Consider the following 23,163-nt stretch of genomic DNA (forward strand, 5'->3'; position numbering starts at 1 on the left):
CAAAAGAAAGGAAATCAGTATATCAACGAGATATCTGTGCTTCTATGTTTGTTGCAGTACTGTTTGCAATAGCTAAGATTTATAAGCAACCTAAGTGTCCACCAATAAATGAATGGATAAAGAAAATGTGGTACTTATACACAATGGAATACTATTCAGCTATAACAAAGAACGAGATCCAGTCATTTGTAACAATATGGATGAAACTGAAGATGATTTGTTACATGAAATAAGCCAGGCACAGAAAGACAAACATTGCATGTTCTCTTTTATTTGTGGGATCTAAAAATCAAAACAATTGAACTCATGGACATAGAGAGTAGGATGGTTACCAGAGACTGAGGAGGGTGATGGATGGCTGAGTGGAGGTAGGGATAGTAAACAGATACAAAAAAAAGAAAAAGAAAAAAGAAAAAAGTGAATTAGACCTACTATTTGATAGCACAACAGAGTGACTATATTCAGTAATAACTTAATTGTACATTTAAAAATAAAAAATGCCATTGGATTGTTTGTAATTCAAAGGATAAATGCTAGAGGGGATGGATACCCCATTTGATACCCCCATTACCCAAGTGCTGATTTCACATTGCATGCCTATATCAAAATATCTCATGTACCCCATAAATACACACACCTGCTATGTACCCACAATTTTTTTTATAAATAAAAAATTTGAGATGGGGGTAGGGACTCTTCTAGAATAAAAGAAATATAATGAACATGACAAATACACAAGCAGTCTCATAAATACACTGGATTCTGACTTGGAAAAAAAAACGGCATGAAGTTATTTAGAGAAAATTTAAAAATTTGAAATATAAAATGTGTATAAGATAGTATTAGGGACTGCTGCTGATTTGTTAGTGTGATTATGTATGAGAATGTCTTCACTTTTTTTAGATGGATGCCTAAGTGTTTAAGGGTAAAAATTAAAAAGTTTATATTTGTAAAGGCTCCAACCACAAAATACATACATAAACAGAGATGAAGTAAATATAGCAATTATTTACAAATTTAAATTTAATGTCTAGAACATAAGTTCAAATATACATAATTTAAAATAGTTTTGAAATCAATTACATGGGATACTCTTAAACACTGTATTTTGGTACAGTCAAGTTTTTCCTAGTAAATGGGCACTACCATATATTTGGAGAAAAGATACTGTAAGTGAAGTCTTTTTTCAGTTTGGTATCAAGAATATAGATAACATATTTGAATAGAAGAGTGTATTTAACTTATAGAGAGCCAAACTTTAAACATAAGATTCATTCTCTAGGTCAATGAATGATTGACAGAGAAAGGCAGAGAGAGAGAGAGAGAGAGAGAGAGAGAGAGAATACCAATAAATACTATACATAAAGTACGTAATACATGTGCTTAAGTGTTTTGCATGCATTGTCTCATTTCATCCTCACAATATCCTATGCAGTCATAAAAAGAAATGAGATAGTGTCCTATCCTTATTCATGTGTTCACTGAAGTAGCGCTTTTCATTTTCTTCAAGAATGTTTCCTTTGCATTCACAATTTGGTTAACTATTTGGCACAACAGGCCTACGTTTTGGCCTGTCTCAACTTTCAACATGCCTTCCTCACTAAATCATTTCTAGCTTTTGATTTAAAGTAAGAGATTTGCAACTCTTCCTTTCACTTGAACTTAGAAGTCATTGTAGGGTTATTAATTGGCTTAATTTCAATATTATTTTGTCTCAGGGAATATGAAGGCCCAAGGAGAGGGACAGAGATGGGAATGGCTGGTTAGTGGAGCAGTCAGAACACACACAACATTTATTAAGTTCATCATCCTATACGGGCACGGCTCATGGCTCCCCAAAACAATTACAGTAGTAACATCAAAGACCACTGAACACAGATTACTACAACAGATTAATAATAATGAAAAAGTTTGACATATTTCAAAAATTGCCACAATGTGACACAGAGGCATGAAGTGAGCACACGCTGTTGGGAAAATGGTGCTGATAGACTTTTCTGAGTTAGGATTGCTACAATTATTCAATTTGTAAAAAACACAGTATCTGTGATGCATAATGAAACAGAGTATGCCTGTGCTAACTGAGAAACTTACTATGTCAAAGCACTTCACAGGCAGGGGATAAAATGAGGCTCTGGGATGGAATGGTTGACCTAGGATCTCATTGCTGGAGCCCAACTTCAAACCAAGATCTGGTTGTATCTCCACACTAAGCTCTTGGCCACAGTAGCCCCTGACCTGATCCTTTCTAATGTGAGAAACCAGAAGTCTACATAAAATTCCAAAACCTGCAACACAATTTGAAAGAAAAAAACTGCAAAAGTCAAGGAGAGTATCTGCGGATGTTGCAAATGATCCATTCTAAGACAAAAGCCTCTTGAGCTCTCTCTACATTTTGAAAGTTTGAAAATACTAAGTAGACTCCTCCAGCCAAGTTAATTCCTGCACATCAGCTGTAAATGTCACACAACCTTGGACAATCGAAATCCCTGAAAAGGAGCAGCTGCTTTTGTCCAGTACTTCATGACAGCCGCTAGAAAGCAGGGACGGCCAGGCGGACTCCTGTAGAACCTGCCATGCCGGTGGCCCTGCCGGTCTGGCTGCAGCTCCCACTTTCTCACTCTCTCTGGGAGGACTTGGGTCAAGGCAGAGCTGTGCAGCCTCTGTACATCCTCATCAAGCACGGACTCAAAAACTGCGTCCTAATCAGCAGCCGTTTCAAAATTCCAGAAGGTGTGGAGCCATCCCAGACCCTCTGGCAAGCTCTGGAAGGGTGTTATGGGAGGAAAGTGGGTGTCTACAGGCGCTGATATGGGTTTGCACCATAAGGAGAGGATCCAAGTCGTGCTTGCAACACATGTGCTGAGGGAAAGACACTTTCTTCAAGAGGTAGTCACCAAAACACTGGTCACATCTACAGACAACAGCATGGTTTCCACTGAAGGGACACTGGAAGTGGCTAAGCTGAGTGGCAGACGGCACTGGCTGCTCTTTTGGGTGGAAGCAATAGACTGTGCCCACCTGAGAAGCAAGAAGAGGCGTGTCCCACCCCAGTACTTCCCGTTGACTCCGCAACCGCTGGGTCAACGATGGGGATGAAGGGGAGGGCGGCTTCGTAAAAGGCACCTGGGACCCCCATAACTAGCATTCCTTTCAGAAAAATTAGAAATCTTTAGGAAAGGGGGAAGGAAAAGGGGGGCAGAGTCCAGCCGAAGAGCCGACCTCAAAGAACCATTTCGGGGTATTTCTTTTCTCTTCACTGCTTGGGAACGGCCTTCAGTTCACCCACCACTTCCTAAGTGGCTTCACTTCTAAGGGGAGAGGCCAACGTTCCAACAGAGGGTCTCTCACTTCTTTCCACCATTTGTTAAATTGTTCTATAAATTAGTTGTTTTACATAAAATTTGAAACTACGATCTGGGAGGCCTAGGGGCTGCACCACCAGTAAGTCGCTGACTCAAACCGGGCCCTTTAATCCCCAAACCCAAACTCTTTCCTGGATCTATTGAACCGCTGGCCCCAACCTAAAAGCCTCCTCCACAGCCAAAAGTCAGGAAGGGTTGGTCCTTTTGTTTTTCAAATGAATTGAAACTAGATCCACAGCCCCGCGTAACGCTGGGGAATACCCAGGGAGAGGCCAGCTTCCAGGAGGTCAGCCCCAACACCGCGGGCAGGAATTTGGAGGGATGGGGAGGTCTCCTCATCTCTAAGCCTTGAGCACCAGGCCTGAATTTTCGCCTTTCTCACAGGTGCCCGACTCGGAATCCGGGAGGCGGGCGCTCTTCCCAGGTACCCAGCCCAGCGCGGCGCGTCAGCCTGGGTCCATCCTCTTCCACCCCACAGCGCGGGGACCAGGGGAGGCCGAGAGCCGGGCAGCGTGGGGGGACGGGAGAACCCGGGCTGCAGCATCCCCCGGAGGTAGCAGGACAGGACGGCTGGCGTCGGACGCACTGCAGAGACGTCCCTGTTTTCGGCTTGTCCTCCCACACCCAGCAGAGAGCTTGGCTCACTCCGCACTGCGCTCCCGAGACCACAGCGCGGAGAGACCTTGCGGGGCCCCGGACTCCCCGGCTTGGGAAAAGCGATAACTGCCCTGGACGGCTGCGGCGTCCGAGATTTCCAGGGTCCAGACCCTCCCTGGGGTACGCGCGACTTCGGCGCAGATGTCAGTCCACTGCCTTCGCGCGTTAAGGGCGCGAGGACTCCGGACGACACCAGGGCCACTGTCCATGCCCAGCCCCTCTTTCTCCACCGCGCCACCTCCCTCTGCGGCTCTAGCCTGGAGATCTACGGACTTCATTGCTATCTCTTGAGCAGTGTAGTTGCCCTCTACCCCTAGCCCCAAGTCCCGGGTAACCCAGGGGCCCCGGCGAGGCGAGTTTCGTTGGGGGAAGATGTCCCCAGGCGAGAAAAGGGGCCGCGCACTGGACGGGGCTCCCAAGCCAGAGCCCTGGGGGCCTTGAGGAGTCGTGGTACCGTCCAGGGAAGTCGGGGCTGCGGGGCCCATGAAACCAGACGAGGCTACGGACTTAGGGTCCCTGCAACCAAGACCGCGAGCGACTGTGGACTCGGGACGGATCGCACAAAGGAGGAAGGGGGAATCAGAGGGGCGTCCGGTCGGGGACGTGTCAGGCCTGGGCGGGGCGGAAAACTGACACCGGGGCGAGGACAAGAATTTCACTCCTCCAGGGCTGCCAGGGGAGGGGCTCGCCACCGTCACTCTCCATGGGCTCTGACCCCGACGGTGTTTAAAGGGCGGAGGGCTGGGCCGGGCTGCTCGCACCCCGGGGCTGCTGGTGGCCAAGCTGGATGGGTCGCCCATGAGTTTCGGTGCGGCACCGCTGGCCCAGACCCGGGCGCGGCTGGACATGGCCACCTACTGCAAAGACCTGGGCCCCTCCTCGGCCCCGCCCGGCCAGGCCCAGGCCACCGCGCACCCCCCGGGCTATGAGCATAGTGATCTGGGCGCGGTGGGCGGGGGCCAGCGCCTGTGGGTGAATGCGCCAGCGCTCAGACCCAAGTCCTACGCTTCGGGTCCCGGGCCCGCGCCGCCCTACGCGGCCCCCAGTTACGGGGCTCCCGGCCCGCTCCTTGGCGCCCCGGGCGGCCTGGCGGGCGCCGACCTCTCCTGGCTGAGCCTCTCCGGCCAGCAGGAGCTGCTGAGGCTGGTGCGGCCGCCCTATTCCTACTCGGCGCTCATCGCCATGGCCATCCAGAGCGCGCCCCTGCGGAGGCTGACTCTCAGCCAGATCTACCAGTACGTGGCTGGCAACTTCCCTTTCTACAAGCGCAGCAAGGCGGGCTGGCAGAACTCCATCCGCCACAACCTGTCGCTCAACGACTGCTTCAAGAAGGTGCCCCGCGACGAGGACGACCCAGGTAACAGCGGCGCACCGGCTTGCTCCGTCTAGGACTCCCGCTCTTTCCGCCGTGCTGCGGGCACTCGGCGGGTGGCAGCGACCTTGGACAACCTCATTCCTCCCTGCGCGTTGGGGATACCCGGGAGAGAGAGACAAGGGGGAGACGTGATTAGCCAGGAACAAGTTCTCAGACAGTGGCAGTGCCCACAGGCCCGCGTTTACAGTGCGGCGGTCCCGGGGCTCTCAATCTCTGTGCGCTCCTTCGGGGAAGAAGCGGGAGAGCCAGCACGCTGGGTGACCTTGGGAGTGACTCAACTTCCCTGGGCCTCAGTGCCCTACCCGGTAAAGTGGGGAAGACAGCGCCTACCCCAAGGATAGGCAAAACAAATAGGATGCCCATTTGGAAAGCTCTGGAGCCTCCCTGGGGGCCCGGCGTGGTCTGCGATGTCCTTGGCAGAGCGGCTGGCGGAATCCCACGGTTCGCCTCCCGCAGGCCTTCCTTCACCTTAGCGGGTCTCGGCCTTTCCCAAGGCTCCCTTCCTCCTCCTTTCTGGATTGCCACTTTCTTCCCAGTCCGGCTGTGGAGGCCCATTGGATACACAGTGCCGGTCAAGGGTGGGATGGGGGCGAGGGCTCAGACCCTCTGCAAGGGCCAGCGGGAGATCTTTCTGAAGCTGACCTCCTCGCTCGCTCACACCACGGGTCCGTCAAAGCTCGAACTTTCTGAACTGGGCTGTTTCTTCTTCTGCAGGTAAAGGCAATTACTGGACCTTGGACCCCAACTGCGAGAAGATGTTTGACAACGGGAACTTCCGAAGGAAGAGGAAGAGGAGAGCTGAAGCCAGCGCGGCCTCGCCCTCGGGAGCCAGAAGCGAGGGAGGGGCCGAGGCGCCCGCGCTGGAGCCCCCGGGCGCGGCTTGCCGGGACCTACAGGCTTCGCCCTCTCCATCCGCACCCGAGGCCGCCACCTGCTTCTCCGGTTTCGCCTCGGCTATGAACGCATTGGCGGGCGGCCTTGGCACCTTCCCCGGGGGCCTGGCGGGCGACTTTTCTTTCGGGAGGCCGCCGCCGACGGTCGCCGTCCACGCTTCCCAGACCCTTAGCCCCTCGCCTGGCTTCGCCCCTGGCCACCAGACCGCCGCCGCTGGCTTCCGCGTCAGTCACCTCCTCTACAGCCGGGAAGAGACCCAAGTTTGAAGGGACGCTGGAGGCTAGCCGGGTGCGGTGTCCAAAGGTGCTGAGCTCAGGCCTCCGGTTTCCCCTGGTGACATCCCCACGTGTTGGCGCCGAAGGCCTGTGTGCCCTGGGAGGACGCGCAGAGCCGGGGGCGGCTTGGCCAGCAGGGAGCTGGGCTGAGCGGCTCTTGGGCCTCGGGGTGGGTGGCCTGTCTGCTGTGCACCCCTCACCCAGGCGACCTTCAGAGCTTCCCTGCTCTGCCTCTAAGTCGATCCCTCCTGGGCCTCCAGAACCTGTGCTCTCCAGGGATTTGCCTTGAAGGGGCGGCGCGGTTGGCGCTCAGCTCCAACGTTTCCCAAGCAGGCTGGCTGATTCCAAAGCGCCTTAGAGCAGGTGGGAGGAAGGTGGGCTGCCAGAGCGGCCCGGGGGGTGGGGGGTGGGGGCTCTTTCCACCTCCACCCAGCTTGGGTCACCTGGCTCAGGGTCTTCCCTCCTGCTTCAGGGAGGCTGCTGCAGGGGCTGGAGGACAGAGCTCAGAAGCAGCCACAGTGGTGGGGTCCAGGTGGGCCAGGAGCCTGCAATGAGGGGATCTGAGACTTTTGGGATTGGGTCCTGTGTAAGGAAGGTCTTGCTAATGGCTGAAACTGCCGGTGGTGAGAGGGAGAAGGGCTGCCTGGGCAGAAAACGCCCTTGGGATACCAGCTCCCTCCCCTGTCACTCAGCTCTGGTCCTTGATGACCCCCCGTAGGACAAGGCAGCTCCCCAGGGCCCCGTCATCACTGACCACAGGAGCGGTGCCCAGCACCCAGGAGTTCCCCGAGGGTCCAGGTTTGTGCCACCCCATCCACACTCACACTCACACAGGCTCATGAAAGGACACACCTGTTTTGGTCTCTTTCCCCTCCAAACCCACAGTATGGGCCAAAGCTGCGCCTGTGTTCAGAGCTCCTGAACAGCAGCTTGTGTAAATTGAACCCTGCCCCACGTGGTTCGTTCTTAGACATGGTCTCTTTGTGAAGCACAAGGAGCCCCCAGTCACTGGGAAGAGGAATTTTGGCCTCTGTACTCCTCAGAAGTCCTAAGTGCCCCAGTCAGATGCCCTGAGTCATTGTGGCATCTGGGACTCCCTGGAGATGGGCACATTGGTGGGGGGTACCCATCTTGTTGTTGATGGGGGTACCCATCTTCCCTGCATTTTGGGGGAGGATGGGAGGGGGCCTTCCCAGGAAGAGAGTGGAGAGAGGATACTGTTAGTTTGGAGTAGGACAGCTGGTTTAGCAACCCTAAGCCCCAGCCACACAGGTATTCCTAAGCTGCCCGCAGCGCCCCTCACTGCTGCTGCCACCAGTGCTGGAAATGAGAGCAGTGCACCTGTCTGTCCCTAGAGCTGACTCATCATGGCCCTGCTGAAGAGTGAGGCGTGTGTGTGTGTGTGTGTGTGTGTGTGTGTGTGTGTGTAAGACAGAGAGGGAGGGAGAAGGAGGGAGGCAGGGGAACATGGAGAGAAGGAGCCAGGAGCTGGGATAAACCTGGTGCCTGGTCATGTGTTTCATCAGCAGTGGTTCCTAACTCTGTGTGGCATCTACGCTGCTGCCCCCCACAGGCAGGTGAGCAGAGCGCCAGTTGTGTCGAAGGTGATGATGTTGGCTAACCAAACTCACAACCAACCCACCATCTCTCTTGGGGGGCCACTCCCCATATGTAATACAGTTAAAGAAGGCCAGGAAAGGAAAAGAAATTCCTTAGCTTATACATTTTAAAAATTATACCTTGAACTTATTTTAATAGAGTAAAATGCTAAAAATAAAGACCAATATACGTAGCTTGCATGTGTATGCTATTTTGTATAAGAATTCCACTGCTATCACCAACATCCCCATTTCAGAGTCTGAACTTGCAGGAAACTTGGAAAGAACATTTTCTAATTAAATTTGACAACAATCGGAAAATACAGTGGACAACTGGACGATCAGTGGAGCTTCAAGAAAACTGGCTGACACGTATGGATGTAAACATGGAACGTCATGGCTGCATGACTCCTAGACTTTGGGAAGCTGCTTTATTTTTTTCTAACAATGGTTTTTATGCTAAAATTGGGGGAAAAAATTTAAGATTTTTCAACTTTTGGTTTGTTTGCCCAAAGATCATTTTTTACCTTTTGAAAGTTGCTCATTTATTCAAAGTTTTATACCATTAGTAGGTAATAGTATAAGCAAATAGATGAAATCTTCATGAGAAAAGCTTGGTTAAAAATACTTCCAGCAGTGCAAGGTATTTGGACATGGGTGGGGTTAGATGCCAAACAGAACCCATTCTCCCCTCCAAAACAGCCCGCATGCCTGGATGTGTTTAGGAGACGGGAAGCCAGGCCAAAATGCATTTCATAGGCCCAGGCATGGCACAGTCAGCTTCAGACTCATTATCCCAAAGAAACATTTTCTCATAGCAAAGAAACTGTTGAAATCAAAACAAGAAAACAGAGCAATGCAGCTTGTGGTCCCTTTATGGTTAAATACTGTCTTCTGGCCAGGGCTTGGTGAACTTGACCACAGTCCCTAGAGCTCACTGCATGCAGGCAGCAGAAGAACCGGGTCCTGTTGGTCCGGCCAGGGCACTGCTGCCAGGAGGCTAGGAGGGTGCTCTGATCCCAGGGCTCTGAGTCCACTGTGGCACTCAGACCCCATCTGCTCCCCTGCCCTGTTCCTTTTTTTTTGCCTTTGAAATCATGAATCCTGCAGCCAATTCCAAAAGTAATGGTGAGACTTCAACAAAAGGAATACCTCTGCGTCATGGCATAGGCACATGGCAGTATGCCATTAGAATATCCAATTTTTAGTACAAATAAACCGCTTGGTGGCACTGAATAGTTTCAAATATAGGAGCAAGCTTCAAAGTTCAGAAGGGAAAGACAATTAAAACACGCCAAAATATCGGGTGATTAGGAATTCTGTGCATTGCCAAGCAGCAGTGGGATTTCCTAGTGACTGAAAATCAAAGAGAATAATAATACAGGAAACTGTAATCTGCCCTAGAAACATTTGGTCACTGGGTAAATTATCCCCAATGGGGATAATCCCCTACATTGAAATCCAATGTTCACTTTTGAAACACTATGGCACTTTAAAAAACATTTCTAACAAATGAGTCTTATACATGAATGGTTCTTCTTCATTCACACACACACACACACACACACACACACACACACACACACCACCCACGGAGCGCCACCTTGGGTAGGATCTTCACAGATTACACCAACCACCCTCCATACCTAAAGGCATCGTATTTTCAAACAACCCGTTGAGTTCAGGATTTGACTCCAGGTAGGAGAGAAACATGTGAAACCACCATAGAATGCAATAGAGGTTGAGTCACTTGTATCCTAATAAAATGTGACTTGTTCAATCTATCTCTTTTGAGTGTTAACCATGTGGTATTCAGTCATGCAGTGAATAAGCTGAGCCTGTTGCTACCCTCACAGAGCCTCCATCCAGTGGTCGGAACAAAGATGAGTGAAGAATTACAGACTGGACATGGCTTTATGGCTCTATAAGGATTACTTATAGATGATCAAGTCATCAACCATTTCACTTGTAAACACAAGTATCATATTATGTCTTGTACACAGACCCCAGTGTATTCCACACCCTGCTAACTCAGGAAGTGTTTGATTACTCAGTTTCATAACTTCACTGTGATTTTAGGCAGGCAGTTAAGCACAGCCCCGGGCTGGTGTAGGTCCCATCTGCTCACTTTTCCACAGTGTCATTTAGGAACCTTAAAACCTGTCCTCATATTAGAAGATCTGTCATTTGGCAGTGACAGGGGAGGCAATTAATGTGGCCAGAGTTGGCCCTTCCCCAGGGCTTCTGAGTGTGCAGTCCTTTGGTGCATCTCCCATCTATAGGGTAAAGTTTTTAGAGCTCTTTTTCTTTTAATCCAATTTGAATTTGCTAACCAGCGTTATTCAGGGCTAACTGCTGGGTACCTGTAACAAACTGCTTTCTTTGGTCAGATTTCATCAGTGACTGAACACAAAGAATGGAAAATATCTTTAGTTTCATCCATTTCATGGAGGGCAATAAATAGTATATGAAATTGGACCTTCACCAAGAAAAGAAAGAAAGAAAAGAACATTGGAGTTGTGTCCCTGCTGTAATCTAGAGCAAATTAAACTTATAAATCATCGAGTCCTTCTCTCCCCCTAAGAGTCACCCATTCATCCACCAGACAGATTGAAGGTCAAGGAAGGTGTCAGGGACTCTGTTAGATGCTTCCTGCGCATTTTTCATTCAGCCTTCACAACAACCCAGTGATGCTCCTATTATCCCCATTTTACTTATGGGGAAACTGAGGCTCAGACCAGTTAAGTGTCTTGTTTCTCAGAGGCCACAGATAATATTGAGCTACATCAGTAGGAGCCTTCCTACCCTCTATTCCTGACTTTTCTGCTTCCCACTTCATCCCTTAGGTCCTAGAGAGACCTCACTTTTCCAGACTCCTTCTGACAATCCAGGTCCAAGTTCTGTGCCCTTTGGTGTGTTCTTGGGGGCCCTGGATGGATTGCATCACACCCACAGAAGACCGAGTACCTTCCTGCCTCTTCTCCTGTGGTTTCTGTGGGAAGAGACCGGCCTGCTTTCTTCTAGAGTAACATCCCTAGAACCAGGGAGACTGTGGACAGGTGGTAGCAGTTGAACGATGGACTGACTGACTGACTGAATGAATGAACGAATGAATGAGTACATGTGTGAGTGAGTACACCTGTACCCTCAGCTTTTCATAAACGCTTCTGCCCACCACCCAGCCCCCAGCCTCCTGTGATGGGTCTGATTCTTCCTTACCCAGGGCCAGGCCTGCTGCTGGACCCTGTAGATACAACACTGAGTGGGCCAAGCCCAGGAGGCCATTGCTGTTGAATATCCATGCTGGAGGGCTGTGTGCCATGCTAGGGGAATTCGGAGTGGGCGCAGAGCTGGGGGATAGGAACATTCAGAGATAATATTGACAGTGAGGCCAGTAGGGTTTGGTTAGTCCATATAAGTTTCACTTTGAACGTGAAAGCAATCATAATAATGTAAATTATGTCCTTGAGAATCTAGGCTGACACCCCTGCTTTCACGTGTTGATCAGTGGTCAGACGTGTAAGATATGTATATATATATATATATATTTTTTTTTTTTTTTTTGAGACGGCGTCTCGCTCTGTCACCCAGGTTGGAGTGCAGTGACGTGATCTTGGTTCACTGCAAGCTCCGCCTCCCAGGTTCGTGCCATTCTCCTTCCTCAGCCTCCTGAGTAGCTGGGACTACAGGCGCCTTCCACTGTACCCGGCTAATTTTTTGTATTTTCAGTACAGACGGGATTTCACCGTGTTAGCCAGGATGGTCTCGACCTCCTGACCTCGTGATCCACCTGCCTCAGCCTCCCAAAGAGATATGTATATTTTTATCTGAGAGATGATTTGTTATTTGCCAATGATATCCAAGTATTTTCCAGATCATCCTTCCCCTTTCCTGCTGCACTCCCTGGATCTAAACCTCCTCATCCAGAATAGGCCTTAGGTCCCAAGGAGGCAGGAAGAATTTGAGGTCAGGAATGGAGTCAAGCTTGTGTGCTCCTTTCACAGGGCCAGGGCACAACCAGACTGAAAGACGAGAGAGGCATTGAAGATGCTTGCAAGGGATCATTTTTACTGCCTTCTAGAGGTGTTGAGGAGTCGCCTGTCCCCAGGCCCCTAATCCGGTCTGGCAATCCATCACCTGCACTGAGGCCTCCAGACCTGCATGCACGGGTGGTTCCGATCTGCCTAAGGCACTCGTTCCCTTCGACACCTGACCTACACAACTCCACCCTCTTTGACTGACCCTTCCTTTGCTAGGCTGAGACCACTTTACTCTGAGAAGCCTAAGGGCAGGTCAGGCTATGGGAAGAAGATGGACTTCTGGAGTGAGTAGAATTAATACTTTAACGGAAGGTTTCTGTTTCAGCATTCTTGAAAAGTGTGGAGTTTCATTCTCTATGTTCTTTTTGTCATCTTGAATGGTATAGACTGCCTCCTTGCTCTATTTATATTGACTACTTTGATTTTAAAAAATTTTTTTCCTTTTTGCTAAAAAGAATAGACTACATTGCATATTTCAATTGGAGGAAATTAAAGGCAGTTTGGTATACTGTTTAACTAATGCAACATCTAAGAAAGAAGTTGCAAGGGGAGGAAGAGGGAAAACTGAAGTAATCATTTGCTATGCAGTTCTGAAGAAATACTTTGCTCCTAGTTTTTTTTTTTTTTTTTTTTTTTGTCATTCACTATTGCTTTAATTTATCTACAATGCCCTGGTTAGTATACACAATAGATGAAAGAAAATTTGACACATAAAAATTTAAGAATCTACAGCAATAATACTCTTTTATTAGCAAGTTTATTTTTGTTATCATTGGTGAGAATATTTTCTTCATTTTCAAGTTGAGAATGTGTCAGGCTGTTAGCACACATAACCACATCTCCACATTCACTGCAGGAACAAAATGAAAAAGAGACTTATAACAGGAAAAACTACACATTTTCAAGTAACTGGTAAGATGGATGCTCGCACATTCTGGCCTGTCAGGAGGGACCCACTCTTGAGCTCAGATTTCACACAGGATTCATTCACACAGCCCATCAAAGCTCCCTTGATGGCCTAATGGGGGGGCCCACAGTGAAACAGACTTTTAGCACAGCTGAGTGTAGAATGATGAGTCTTTGCTGAGATGTCCAGTTTACCATCCACCAGAGCAGTCTTTCACGAAACCAGACACGGTGTTGTGGCCTTTGAGAAATGGAGATGTCCCATTTAGAGGTGATGTGTTGTGTGCTTTATAAATGTTCTTGGACAACAGACTGAGTGAAACCTCCAAGACAGAGCAAAAGTTTAGAGCTGGATTGTTGTATTCAGGAATGCAGACACCTACAGCTGCAGCTAAATGTTTCTAAGATGCAGCATACTGGCTTGAGTAAAGTTAGGGTGATGAGGACATTTCAGTGAGTGACTACTAAGAGCAGAGATTTATAGACATGATTTCTAATAAAAGCTCATAGTCCATGTAGGTATTACTAGCTTAGCTTTACAAATGAAAAAAACTAGGGCTTAGAAGGGTAAGGTGAATTGCCCGAAGGGGAAGGATTGGGGAGGACTAACATTTTTTTTTAATGTAACAATTCTACTTTTAATTTTTTCTCACAAACATGTTTTTAAAAATTCACTGGATATATGTAGTTTTTTTTTTATAAATATACTTTAAGTTCTAGGGTACATGTGCACAACATGCAGGTTTGTTACATAAGTATACATGTGCCATGCTGGTTTGCTGCACCCATTAACTCATCATTTACATTAGGTATTTCTCCTAATGCTGTCCCTGCCCTTCCCCCACCCCCCACCCCACAACAGGCCCCGGGGTGTGACGTTCCCTACCCTGTGTCCAAGTGTTCTCATTCATTGTTCAATTCCCACCTATGAGTGAGAACATGCAGTGTTTGGTTTTCTGTCCTTGTGATAGTTAGCTCAGAATGATGGTTTCCAGCTTCATCCATATCCTTGCAAAGGACATGAACTCATCCTTTTTTATGGCTACATAGTATTCCATGGTGTATATGTGCCACGTTTTCTTAATCCAGTCTACCATTGATGGACATTTGGGTTGGTTCCAAGTCTTTGATATTGTGAATAGTGCCGCAATAAACATACTTGTGCATGTGTCTTTACAGCAGCATGATTTATAATCCTCTGGGTATATACCCAGTAATGGGATGACTGGGTCAAATGGTATTTCTAGTTCTAGATCCTTGAGGATTCTCCACACTGTCTTCCGTGATGATTGAACTAGTTTACACTCCCACCAACAACGTAAAAGTGTTCCTATTTCTCCACATCCTCTCCAACATCTGTTGTTTCCTGACTTGTTAATGATCGCCATTCTAACTGGTGTGAGATGGTATCTCATTGTGGTTTTGATTTGCATTTCTCTGATGACCAGTGATGATGAGCATTTTTTCATGTGTCTGTTGGCTGCATAAATGTCTTCTTTTGAGAAGTGTCTGTTCATATCCTTTGCCTACTTTTTGGTGGGGTTATTTTTTTCTTGTAAATTTGTTTAAGTTCTTTGTAGATTCTGGATATTAGCCCTTTGTCAGATGGGTAAATTGCAAAAATTTTCTCCCATTCTGTAGGCTGCCTGTTCACTCTGATGGTAGTTTCTTTTGCTGTGCAGAAGCTCTTTAGTTTAATTAGATCCCATTTGTCTATTTTGGCTTTTGTTGTCATTGCTTTTGGTGTTTTAGTCATGAAGTCCTTGCCCATGCCTATGTCCTAAATGTTATTGCCTAAGTTTTCTTCTAGGGTTTTTATGTTCTTAGGTCTAACATTTAAGTCTTTAATCCATCTTGAATTAATTTTTGTACAAGGTGGAAAGAAGGGATCCAGTTTTAGCTTTCTACATATGACTAGCCAGTTTTCCCAGCACCATTTATTAAATAGGGAATCCCTTTCCCATTTCTTATTTTTGTCAGGTTTGTCAAAGATCAGATGGTTGTAGATGTGTGCTGTTGTTTCTGAGGCTTCCATTCTGTTTCATTGGTATATATATCTGTTTTGGTACTAGTACCATGCTGTTTTGGTTACTCTAGCCTTGTAGTATAATTTGAAGTCAGGTAGCGTGATGCCTCCAGCTTTGTTCTTTTGGCTTAGGATTGTTTTGGCAATGCAGGCTCTTTTTTGGTTCCATATGAACTTTAAAGAAGTTTTTTCCAATTCTGTGAAGAAAGTCATTGGTAGCTTGATGGGGTTGGTGTTGAATCTATAAATTACCTTGGGCAGTATGGCCATTTTTCATGATATTGATTCTTCCTATCCACGAACATGGAATATTCTTCCATTTGTTTGTGTCCTCTTTTATTTCGTTGAGCAGTGGTTTGCAGTTCTCCTTGAAGAGGTCCTTCACATCCCTTGTAAGTTGGATTCCTAGGTATTTTATTCTGTTTGAAGCAATTGTGAATGGGAGTTCACTGATGATTTGGCTCTCTGTTGGTCTGTTCTTGGTGCATAGGAATGCTTGTGATTTTTGCCATTGATTTTGTATCCTGAGACTTTGCTGAAGTTGCTTATCAGCTTAAGGAGATTTGGGGCTGAGACAATGGGGTCTTCTAAATATACAATCATGTCATCTGCAAACAGGGACAATTTGACTTCCTCTTTTCCTGATCAAACACGCTTTATTTCTTTCTCCTGCCTGATTGTCCTGGCCAGAACTTCCAACACTATGTTGAATAGGAGTGGTGAGAGAGGGCATCCTTGTCTTGTGCCGATTTTCAAAGGGAATGCTTCCAGTTTTTGCCCATTCAGTATGATATTGGCTGTGGGTTTGTCATAAATAGCTCTTATCATTTTGCATTCTATCAATACCTAGTTTATTGAGAGTTTTTAGTATAAAGGGCTGTTGAATTTTGTCGAAGGTCTTTTCTGCATCTATTGAGATAATCATGTGGTTTTTGCCATTGGTTCTGTTTATGTGATGGATTACAATTATTGATTTGTATATGTTGAACCAGACTTGCATCCCAGGGATGGAGCAGACTTGATGGTGGTGGCTAAGCTTTTTGATGTGCTGCTGGATTCAGTTTGCCAGTATTTTACGGAGGATTTTTGCATCGATGTTCATCAGGGATCTTGATGTAAAATTCTCTTTTTTTATTGTGTCTCTGCCAGGCTTTGGTATCAGGATGATGCTGGCCTCATAAAATGAGTTAGGGAGGATAGGGAGGACCAACATTTAACATTTAAAGCCAGACTTGTCTGACCCCAAAGTTCATGTTTTCCCTGCTGCTGTCTGCATGGCCTTTCTATGTAATAAATGGAGATGACTGAGAAACGCTGTGTTCCTGGTCCTAAAGCTCTGATCTAGAGACCTTAATCTGTTGTGTCCTCTTATGAAAGATCAAATACAGGATAGAAACACGATTAACTTTGGATTTATTATAAACAAGTATAATTTAGTTTTAAAAATAGAAGTATGACTTTGTTCTTTATTATAAAAACAGTAGGCATGATTTTAAAAATTAAGAGAGACTACTAAATGAATACAATCTGTAGCTTCCAAACAGGAGAGATGGAACAAAAAAATTGCAGCAGGAAATTCTAAATTATTTATTGTATCTGGCCTACCACCTATTTTTGTATGGCCTATGAGCTAAGAGTCGTTATTACATTTCTTAATGGTTGAAAAAACTCAAAGTCCAGGCGCTGTGGCCTCATGCCTGTAATCCCAACACTTTGGGAAGCTGAGATGGGTGGGTAACTTGAGGTTGGGAGTTCGAGATCAGCCTGGTCAACATGAGGAAACCCCATCTCTACTAAAAATACAAAAAATTAGCTGGGTGTGATGGTGTGTGCCTATAATCTCAGCTACTTGGGAGGCTGAGGCATGAGAATTGCTTGAACTTAGCAGGCAGAGTTTGCAGTGAGCCAATATCACACCACTGCACTCCAGCCTGGGTGACAGATTGAGTTTCCACCTAAAAACAAACAAACAAACAAACAGAAACAAAATGCAAAAAACTCAAAAGAAGAATATTTTATCATGACATGTGAAAATTCTATGAAATTAAAATCCCAGTGCCCATAAATATAGTTTTGCTGGAACATGTCATGCCCATTCATTTGTAGGCAATCCATGGTTGCTTTAGTGCTACGTGGGCAGAACTGGGCAGTCCCATCATGGGACCCGTGGTTTTCTCCTGGCCATACACTGAAAGTTTTGAATGGAATAGGACTTGTCACCATACTGGACAGGTCACCAAAAGTCATGGCCTGTCAACACATGTGGCTCTTGAGATGCTATGCTATAGCCTATAACATGTAGCATATAGCTTTATATGCTACAACCGTGGCTATAGCATATGGCATATAGCACAGCGTCTCAAGAGCCACACGCGTTGACAGGCCATGACTTTTCTTTTACTGGTGCATACTCATCACGTCAAAACAAGAAAAGAAGAAAAAAGTGGACTTCACATGTTGCAAGGTAGAGTATTACTGAGCCAGCTGGCTAAGCTAAGCCTTGTGTTTCTTAGGCAATGATGTCATGCTGCAGCTCCAAGAACCCACCATCCACCAACATGGCCAGATTAGGCACCCTCACAACACTGCTTCTCATGGCAGCTATAGAGAGGGAAACAAGGACGTTAGAACAGGCTCTCTCTCACCACAGTACAATTTCTTTACAGAGTTAAGAAAATGGACTGGGTGCAGTAGCTCACACATGTAATCCCAGCACTTTGGGAGGCCGAGGCAGACAGATGGCCGGAGTCCAGGAGTTTGAGACCAGCCTGGACAACACGGCAAAAATATCTCTTAAAAAAAAAAGAAAGAAAAGAAAAAGAAAGAAAGAGAGAGAGAGGGAGGGAGGGAGGGAGGGAGGGAGGAAGGAAGGAAGGAAGGAAGGAAGGAAGGAAGGAAGGAAGGAAGGAAGGAAGGAAGGAAGGAAGGAAGGAAGGAAGGGAAAAGAAAGAAAGAAAATGAAAAAAGGCTATGACCAGAGTAAGTTTCCAAGTGTCTCCTTTGTTGGCCAAGCAGGGAATACCATATTTGATTGCAGCAGTTGAAGAAATGTGCCCAGAAGTTGTCCAGGAAAAAGAAACTTGTTTAGAAGTATTAGCTTTTGTCCTCAACTTTGTTCTGTTATAATTGTATATTACCATGCGAACACTATCAATATGAATTTTGTGGAAACTTATTTTCTCTGTTGTTGTGTAAGTATCATAATGCATCTTTGCCTCTGCCCCTTGGTACACAAAGCCCAAAATGTTTGCCATCTGCTCTTTATAGAAAATAACTGCTTATTCCTGACCTATCAGATAATAGAAAAGGACAATGGGAAAAAATAGTTAACAGCAAACAAAATAAGATGACAGCAGTTAAGTCCAAACATGTAATTAATCATAACAAATATAAATTGTTGAACTCTTCTAATAAAGACAGAGGATTGGATATGTATTTTTTATCTAGATATATGTTGCTGACAAGAAATAGATGTAGAATAAGACCTCAAAATAAATTGAAAATAAAGAAACAGAAGAAGACATAGCAGGCACATTCTAACCAAAACAAAGCTATAGTGATGTTAATTTTTAAAAATATAATTTAAGTAAAAAATGCTAATATGGATGAAGAATAAACCAACATAATAATAAAAATAATTGACCATAAGGAAGATACGGGAATATTGCAAACAACAGGGAATAAAGAAAAACTGACAGAAACAGATCCATTTAAGAAATCCACAGAATAGTTAGTTTGAACTCACTTTCACCTAGTAGATCAAGCACACACAAAAAATGAAAGGCTTAGGAAGGTTATAGATTTGAACACCAAAATTACCAAACATGGTATCATAGATACAGAGGCATGTACCAAATATGATCATAGCATACAGTCTTTACAAGTAAAATATAGTGGTTTATTTTATTTTATAAGTTAACCACAGTCTAGGTCCTAAGTGGAAATCTCAACAATGATTTTTAAAAAGCCCTTTTATCATATAGATAATGTTCTCTGATCACAGCACAGTTAAATTAGAAATCAACAATAAAAGATCATTAAAAATGTTTGGACACTAGCATAAATTCTTAACATTCTGAAATTAAAATTTTTAAAAATTGCATGGGTTAAAGAGAGAATAGAAACAAACAATGGTGAAAGTGCTGGTAGTGAGGCATGGTGGTTCACGCCTATAATCCCAGCACTTTGGGAGGCCAGGGCAGGAGTATCATTTGAGCTCCAGAGTTCAAGACCAGCTTGGGCAACATAGTGAGACCTCATCTCTACTAAAAAAAAAAAAAAAAAAAATTAGTCTGGCATGGTGGTGCATAACTGTAGTCCCAGCAACTCAACAGGCTGAGGCAGGAGGATGGCTCACGGCCAGAAGATTGAGGCTGCAGTGATCAAATCACCACACTCCATACTGAGCAACACAGTAAGAACCTGTCAAGCAAAAAAGAAAAACTATTTGTGAGATGATTGATAGAAGTACATATTTAGCAGTATGTTTAATGAGTTATTTAGAGAAAAGAGTATCAAAATAATTCAGTTACATTTTAAATAAAAGAAAAATTATTTCAAAAAACAAGAAGAGTGGAGATCATAACAGTAAGAATAAACTAATAAAATAAAAAACAGGCCTGGTGCGGTGGCTCATGCCTGTAATCCCAGCACTTTGGGAGGCTGAGGCAGGCAGATCACCTGAGGTCAGGAGTTCAAGATCAGCCTAGCCAACATGGCAAAACCCTATCTTTACTAAAAAGTAAATAAAAAATAAAAAATAAATTAGCCGGGTGCAGTGGCTCACACCTGTAATCCCAGCTACTCAGGAGGCTGAGGCAGGAGAAATGCTTGAACCCAGGAGACAGAGATTGCGGTGAGCCAAGATCGTGCCATTATACTCCAGCCTGGGTGACAGAGCAAGACTCTGAAAAGAAAAGAAAACAATAGAAATGGTCAACAGAGCCAAGTGTTGGTACTTTGAAAAATAAAGAAAGCAGGCAGAAGGTCAGAAAGATGGAGAGGAAAGAAGAAGGAAACTAATGAACACTCTTAAAAAGATGAGTCCCTCCCACCATCCTGTCCCTGAGAGGCTGGCTGTCCTCAGAAGCCCAGTGCCATACATTTTCTCTGCTTGCTCCACATCTGTCTCCAAGGGTCACACTGGTGTCTACTGCTTCAGCTCATCTCCTCCTTCTTCATCCTTTCCATCACTCCTAAACATCACACATGGATATCCAACTGTCTAGTGGACATCTCCACATGGACGTCCTCTTGGAACCTCCACCTCACCATATCTGAAGCAGAACCCACCATCTCAGAGGCAAGAGTTTCAATACAAAGGTGAGGATCAGATAGTTTTATGGGACTAGGAGGTGAGGCAGTGAGGTGGGGTCAGAGGATGTGGATAAGTATTTTAAGTGCTGATCCCAAACAAGAGGGAGGAAGAGGAGTTCAAAGTCGGTTTGAATGTTGCTTGGTGTGTAGAGTGAGCATGTTGAAATTTAGAGGATAAAGGACCAATGGGAAGGAAAAGTGAAAAATAGAGACAAGAAGGGGAATCCTAGATAGAGAAAGACCTGGGAGAGCAGGGGGCAGCTTAGAACCCAGGGCAGGGGCTGAGTGGGAAGAGGAGAAGGGCACCTCCTCCTTTTTCACTGGATGAAAGGGGCTAGAAGGATGCAGCCACAACCTCCAGCAATGGTGGAGGAGCTCCCGTCTGAGGCTCTGCCTTTCTCTGAGAAGCATAAGATGAAGTTACTTGTTAAGAGGTATTAGGTTGGCATAGAAGTAATTGCAGGTAATAGAAGTTAAGTATGAGAGGGAGTGAAGGAAGGATTGGTTAAGAAGGAAGGCAGTCTTTAGAAGGGATGACATAGAGGAATATAGTGGTGAATGATAAAAGGAGGTGACTAAATAGCCCTAAAAGTTCTGGAGTCTATCACCAAGGGTCCAGGCAAGGGCAAGAATAGGTCCCTTATTTGGGTCTAAATCCTGGTGTCAAGCAAAGAGGGGCAGAATTATCAAGGCTCTATCTAAAAATTAAAAGCTATGTTATCTTCAAATAATTATTTCCAACTACAAACTAGCAAGTTGTATTAGTTTAAAGTAACCTTAAAGTTCAAGCATTTTAGAGCAAGAAGGACACTTTGACACCATTATTCCAGAAATGGCAAATCCGTTGCAGGTGTTTTGCCCAGAGCAGACATCAGTAATCTGTCACTGGACTGTTACCTGCTCTGTCTTCAGAGCCTTTCTCATCATTGTCTTTTAGGAAGTCATTGACTGTCAATCAGAGTTTATATGTGTAATTAAACCTGTTTCCAGCCATGATAATGTAAATGAAAACTAAAAGAGGTCAAGTAATTTGTTCAAAGTAGGACTACTGCTTAGTGACTCAGCCATGCAAAGACTCTAGGTCTCGCAACTCAGTCTGCCATCTGTCATTCTAATGTGCTGTGGAAAAGGTGGCAGACATCTCTGTATTTCAGCAATAACTGTATAATAGACCCAAATCTCCTTGAATATCCTGGTTCCAGCATTTTGTGCAAATTGGACAGACAGCTTTGAAAAAGTCAAAGAAGCATTAAGAAAACCTCCAAAGGATGAGCCTTGGTGGCTCACGCCTGTAATCCCAGCATTTTGGGGGTGCTGAGGCAGGAGGATCACTTGAGCCCAGGAGTTCAAAACTAGCCTGGGCAACATGGTGAAACCTTATCTCTTCTAAAAATACAACAAAAATCTAGCCAGGTGTGGTGGTGTGTGCCTGTGGTCCCAGCTACTTGGGAGGCTGAGCTGGGAGGATCATCTGAGCCTGGGAAGTTGAGGCTGCAGTGAGCTGTGATCGTGCCACTGCACTCCAGCCTGGGGGGCAGGAGTGAGAACCTGTTTCAAAGAAAGAAAAAAAGAGAAAACTTCCAAAACAGAAGTGCTGTTGGCCCAACCAGGCTTGGTTTCAAATGGCCATCCAGGCATACCCTTTGTGTTGGAAATCTCAGTTGCTGCTTCATATGAGTGTCTCTGAAAGTTCTCTCCTAAGTGCAGTTCCCAAGAGCTGATATTTACATGTCCCAAATGAACAACACTCTACTTTGAAAACTTTAAATTTGTTATATAAATTTATATCATCCTACCAATGATCTTATAAAGAGATATATTATTAAATTATCTGATAATAATATATCCAAGTAGATATTATTATTATTTATTGAGAAGATGAGAAAGCGGAGGCACAAGGGGCTTGTCAAGGGACTTGCAGAGAGGTCACACAGCTGGAAGGTGGCAGAGCCAGAATTCAAGTTCAGGCTACCTGATTCAGAGCTGGATCCTTAATAATCCTTAAGACACCCTCTCAGAAGAGTTCACAAGCCAAGAAATGTCATACATCTTAGCCTCAATTTTAAAACTTAGCCATAATTAGTCCACCAATTCTAATGGCTTCATTTTCTTGTGATTCTCTAGCTATTCCAGAGAGCATAAGAATCGTGTTTTTGTTGTTGTTGTTGTTATTTGTTTGTTTGGTTTGGGTTTTTTTGTAAAAACACATATTATCTATTGGGAACCTTAATACCTCTGGCGGTCTGCCAAATGCAGTGTAAGAAGAGTTACACAAACCTGACTTCCCCTCTCTAGAGAGTTTCATTTGAGAAGGGCACATGGATGTGAAGTCACCTGTGCTCAGTCGAGACAGAATTGGGACAACCAACATAGATATGGAAAATCATTGTCTTTAACACACACAGACCTATTGGCAAAAGGGCTAAGAAAGAGTAGAAAATAAAGAATGAGGCCATAGGAGAGCCCAGTGTTGATTTAATCCATTTTAAATCATGTATGATGAATCAAACAATGCTTCATTAGCCAAGTTCAAGGTTTCCCTACTTTGTCGTTTTTAATTGCTAATTAAGTATAATAATATTTACTTCTCAGAACCTATCACCTAAGTGATAATCTCTTTTCAAGTAAAAGGCAAAATCTAAGGAAATCCATATTTAACTCAAATATGTTTATGCTGCGTTTCAAATACCCTTCACTCGGCACTTATGTTC

The 23,163-nt window shown here is 45.3% G+C and overlaps 2 protein-coding genes across 2 annotated transcripts; one reads left to right on the forward strand and one right to left on the reverse strand.

The window, feature by feature from the left end:
- Positions 1-3,132: 3,132 nt before the first annotated feature.
- On the reverse strand, positions 3,133-4,585 carry LOC104658004. Its single transcript, XM_010357900.1, has one exon. The coding sequence runs from the start codon at positions 4,505-4,507 to the stop codon at positions 4,007-4,009; it is 501 nt and encodes a 166-aa protein (XP_010356202.1). The 5' UTR covers positions 4,508-4,585; the 3' UTR covers positions 3,133-4,006.
- Positions 4,586-4,835: 250 nt separating this feature from the next.
- Positions 4,836-6,964, forward strand: FOXI2 (forkhead box I2). Its single transcript, XM_010357907.2, has 2 exons — positions 4,836-5,379; positions 6,112-6,964. Exons 1-2 carry the CDS (start codon positions 4,869-4,871, stop codon positions 6,555-6,557), a joined length of 957 nt encoding a protein of 318 aa, XP_010356209.1. The 5' UTR covers positions 4,836-4,868; the 3' UTR covers positions 6,558-6,964.
- The last annotated feature ends 16,199 nt before the right edge of the window (positions 6,965-23,163 follow it).

Source organism: Rhinopithecus roxellana, chromosome 11, assembly GCF_007565055.1.
Source record: "Rhinopithecus roxellana isolate Shanxi Qingling chromosome 11, ASM756505v1, whole genome shotgun sequence".
NCBI lineage: Eukaryota > Metazoa > Chordata > Mammalia > Primates > Cercopithecidae > Rhinopithecus > Rhinopithecus roxellana.

Excerpts from the sequence above, each read along its gene's own strand:
- LOC104658004 (XM_010357900.1), bottom strand. The coding sequence starts at position 4,507 with ATGGGCCCCGCAGCCCCGACTTCCCTGGACGGTACCACGACTCCTCAA.
- FOXI2 (XM_010357907.2), top strand. The coding sequence starts at position 4,869 with ATGGCCACCTACTGCAAAGACCTGGGCCCCTCCTCGGCCCCGCCCGGC. Across the intron at positions 5,380-6,111 it reads CCGCGACGAGGACGACCCAG|GTAAAGGCAATTACTGGACC; the intron begins GTAACAGCGGCG and ends CTTCTTCTGCAG.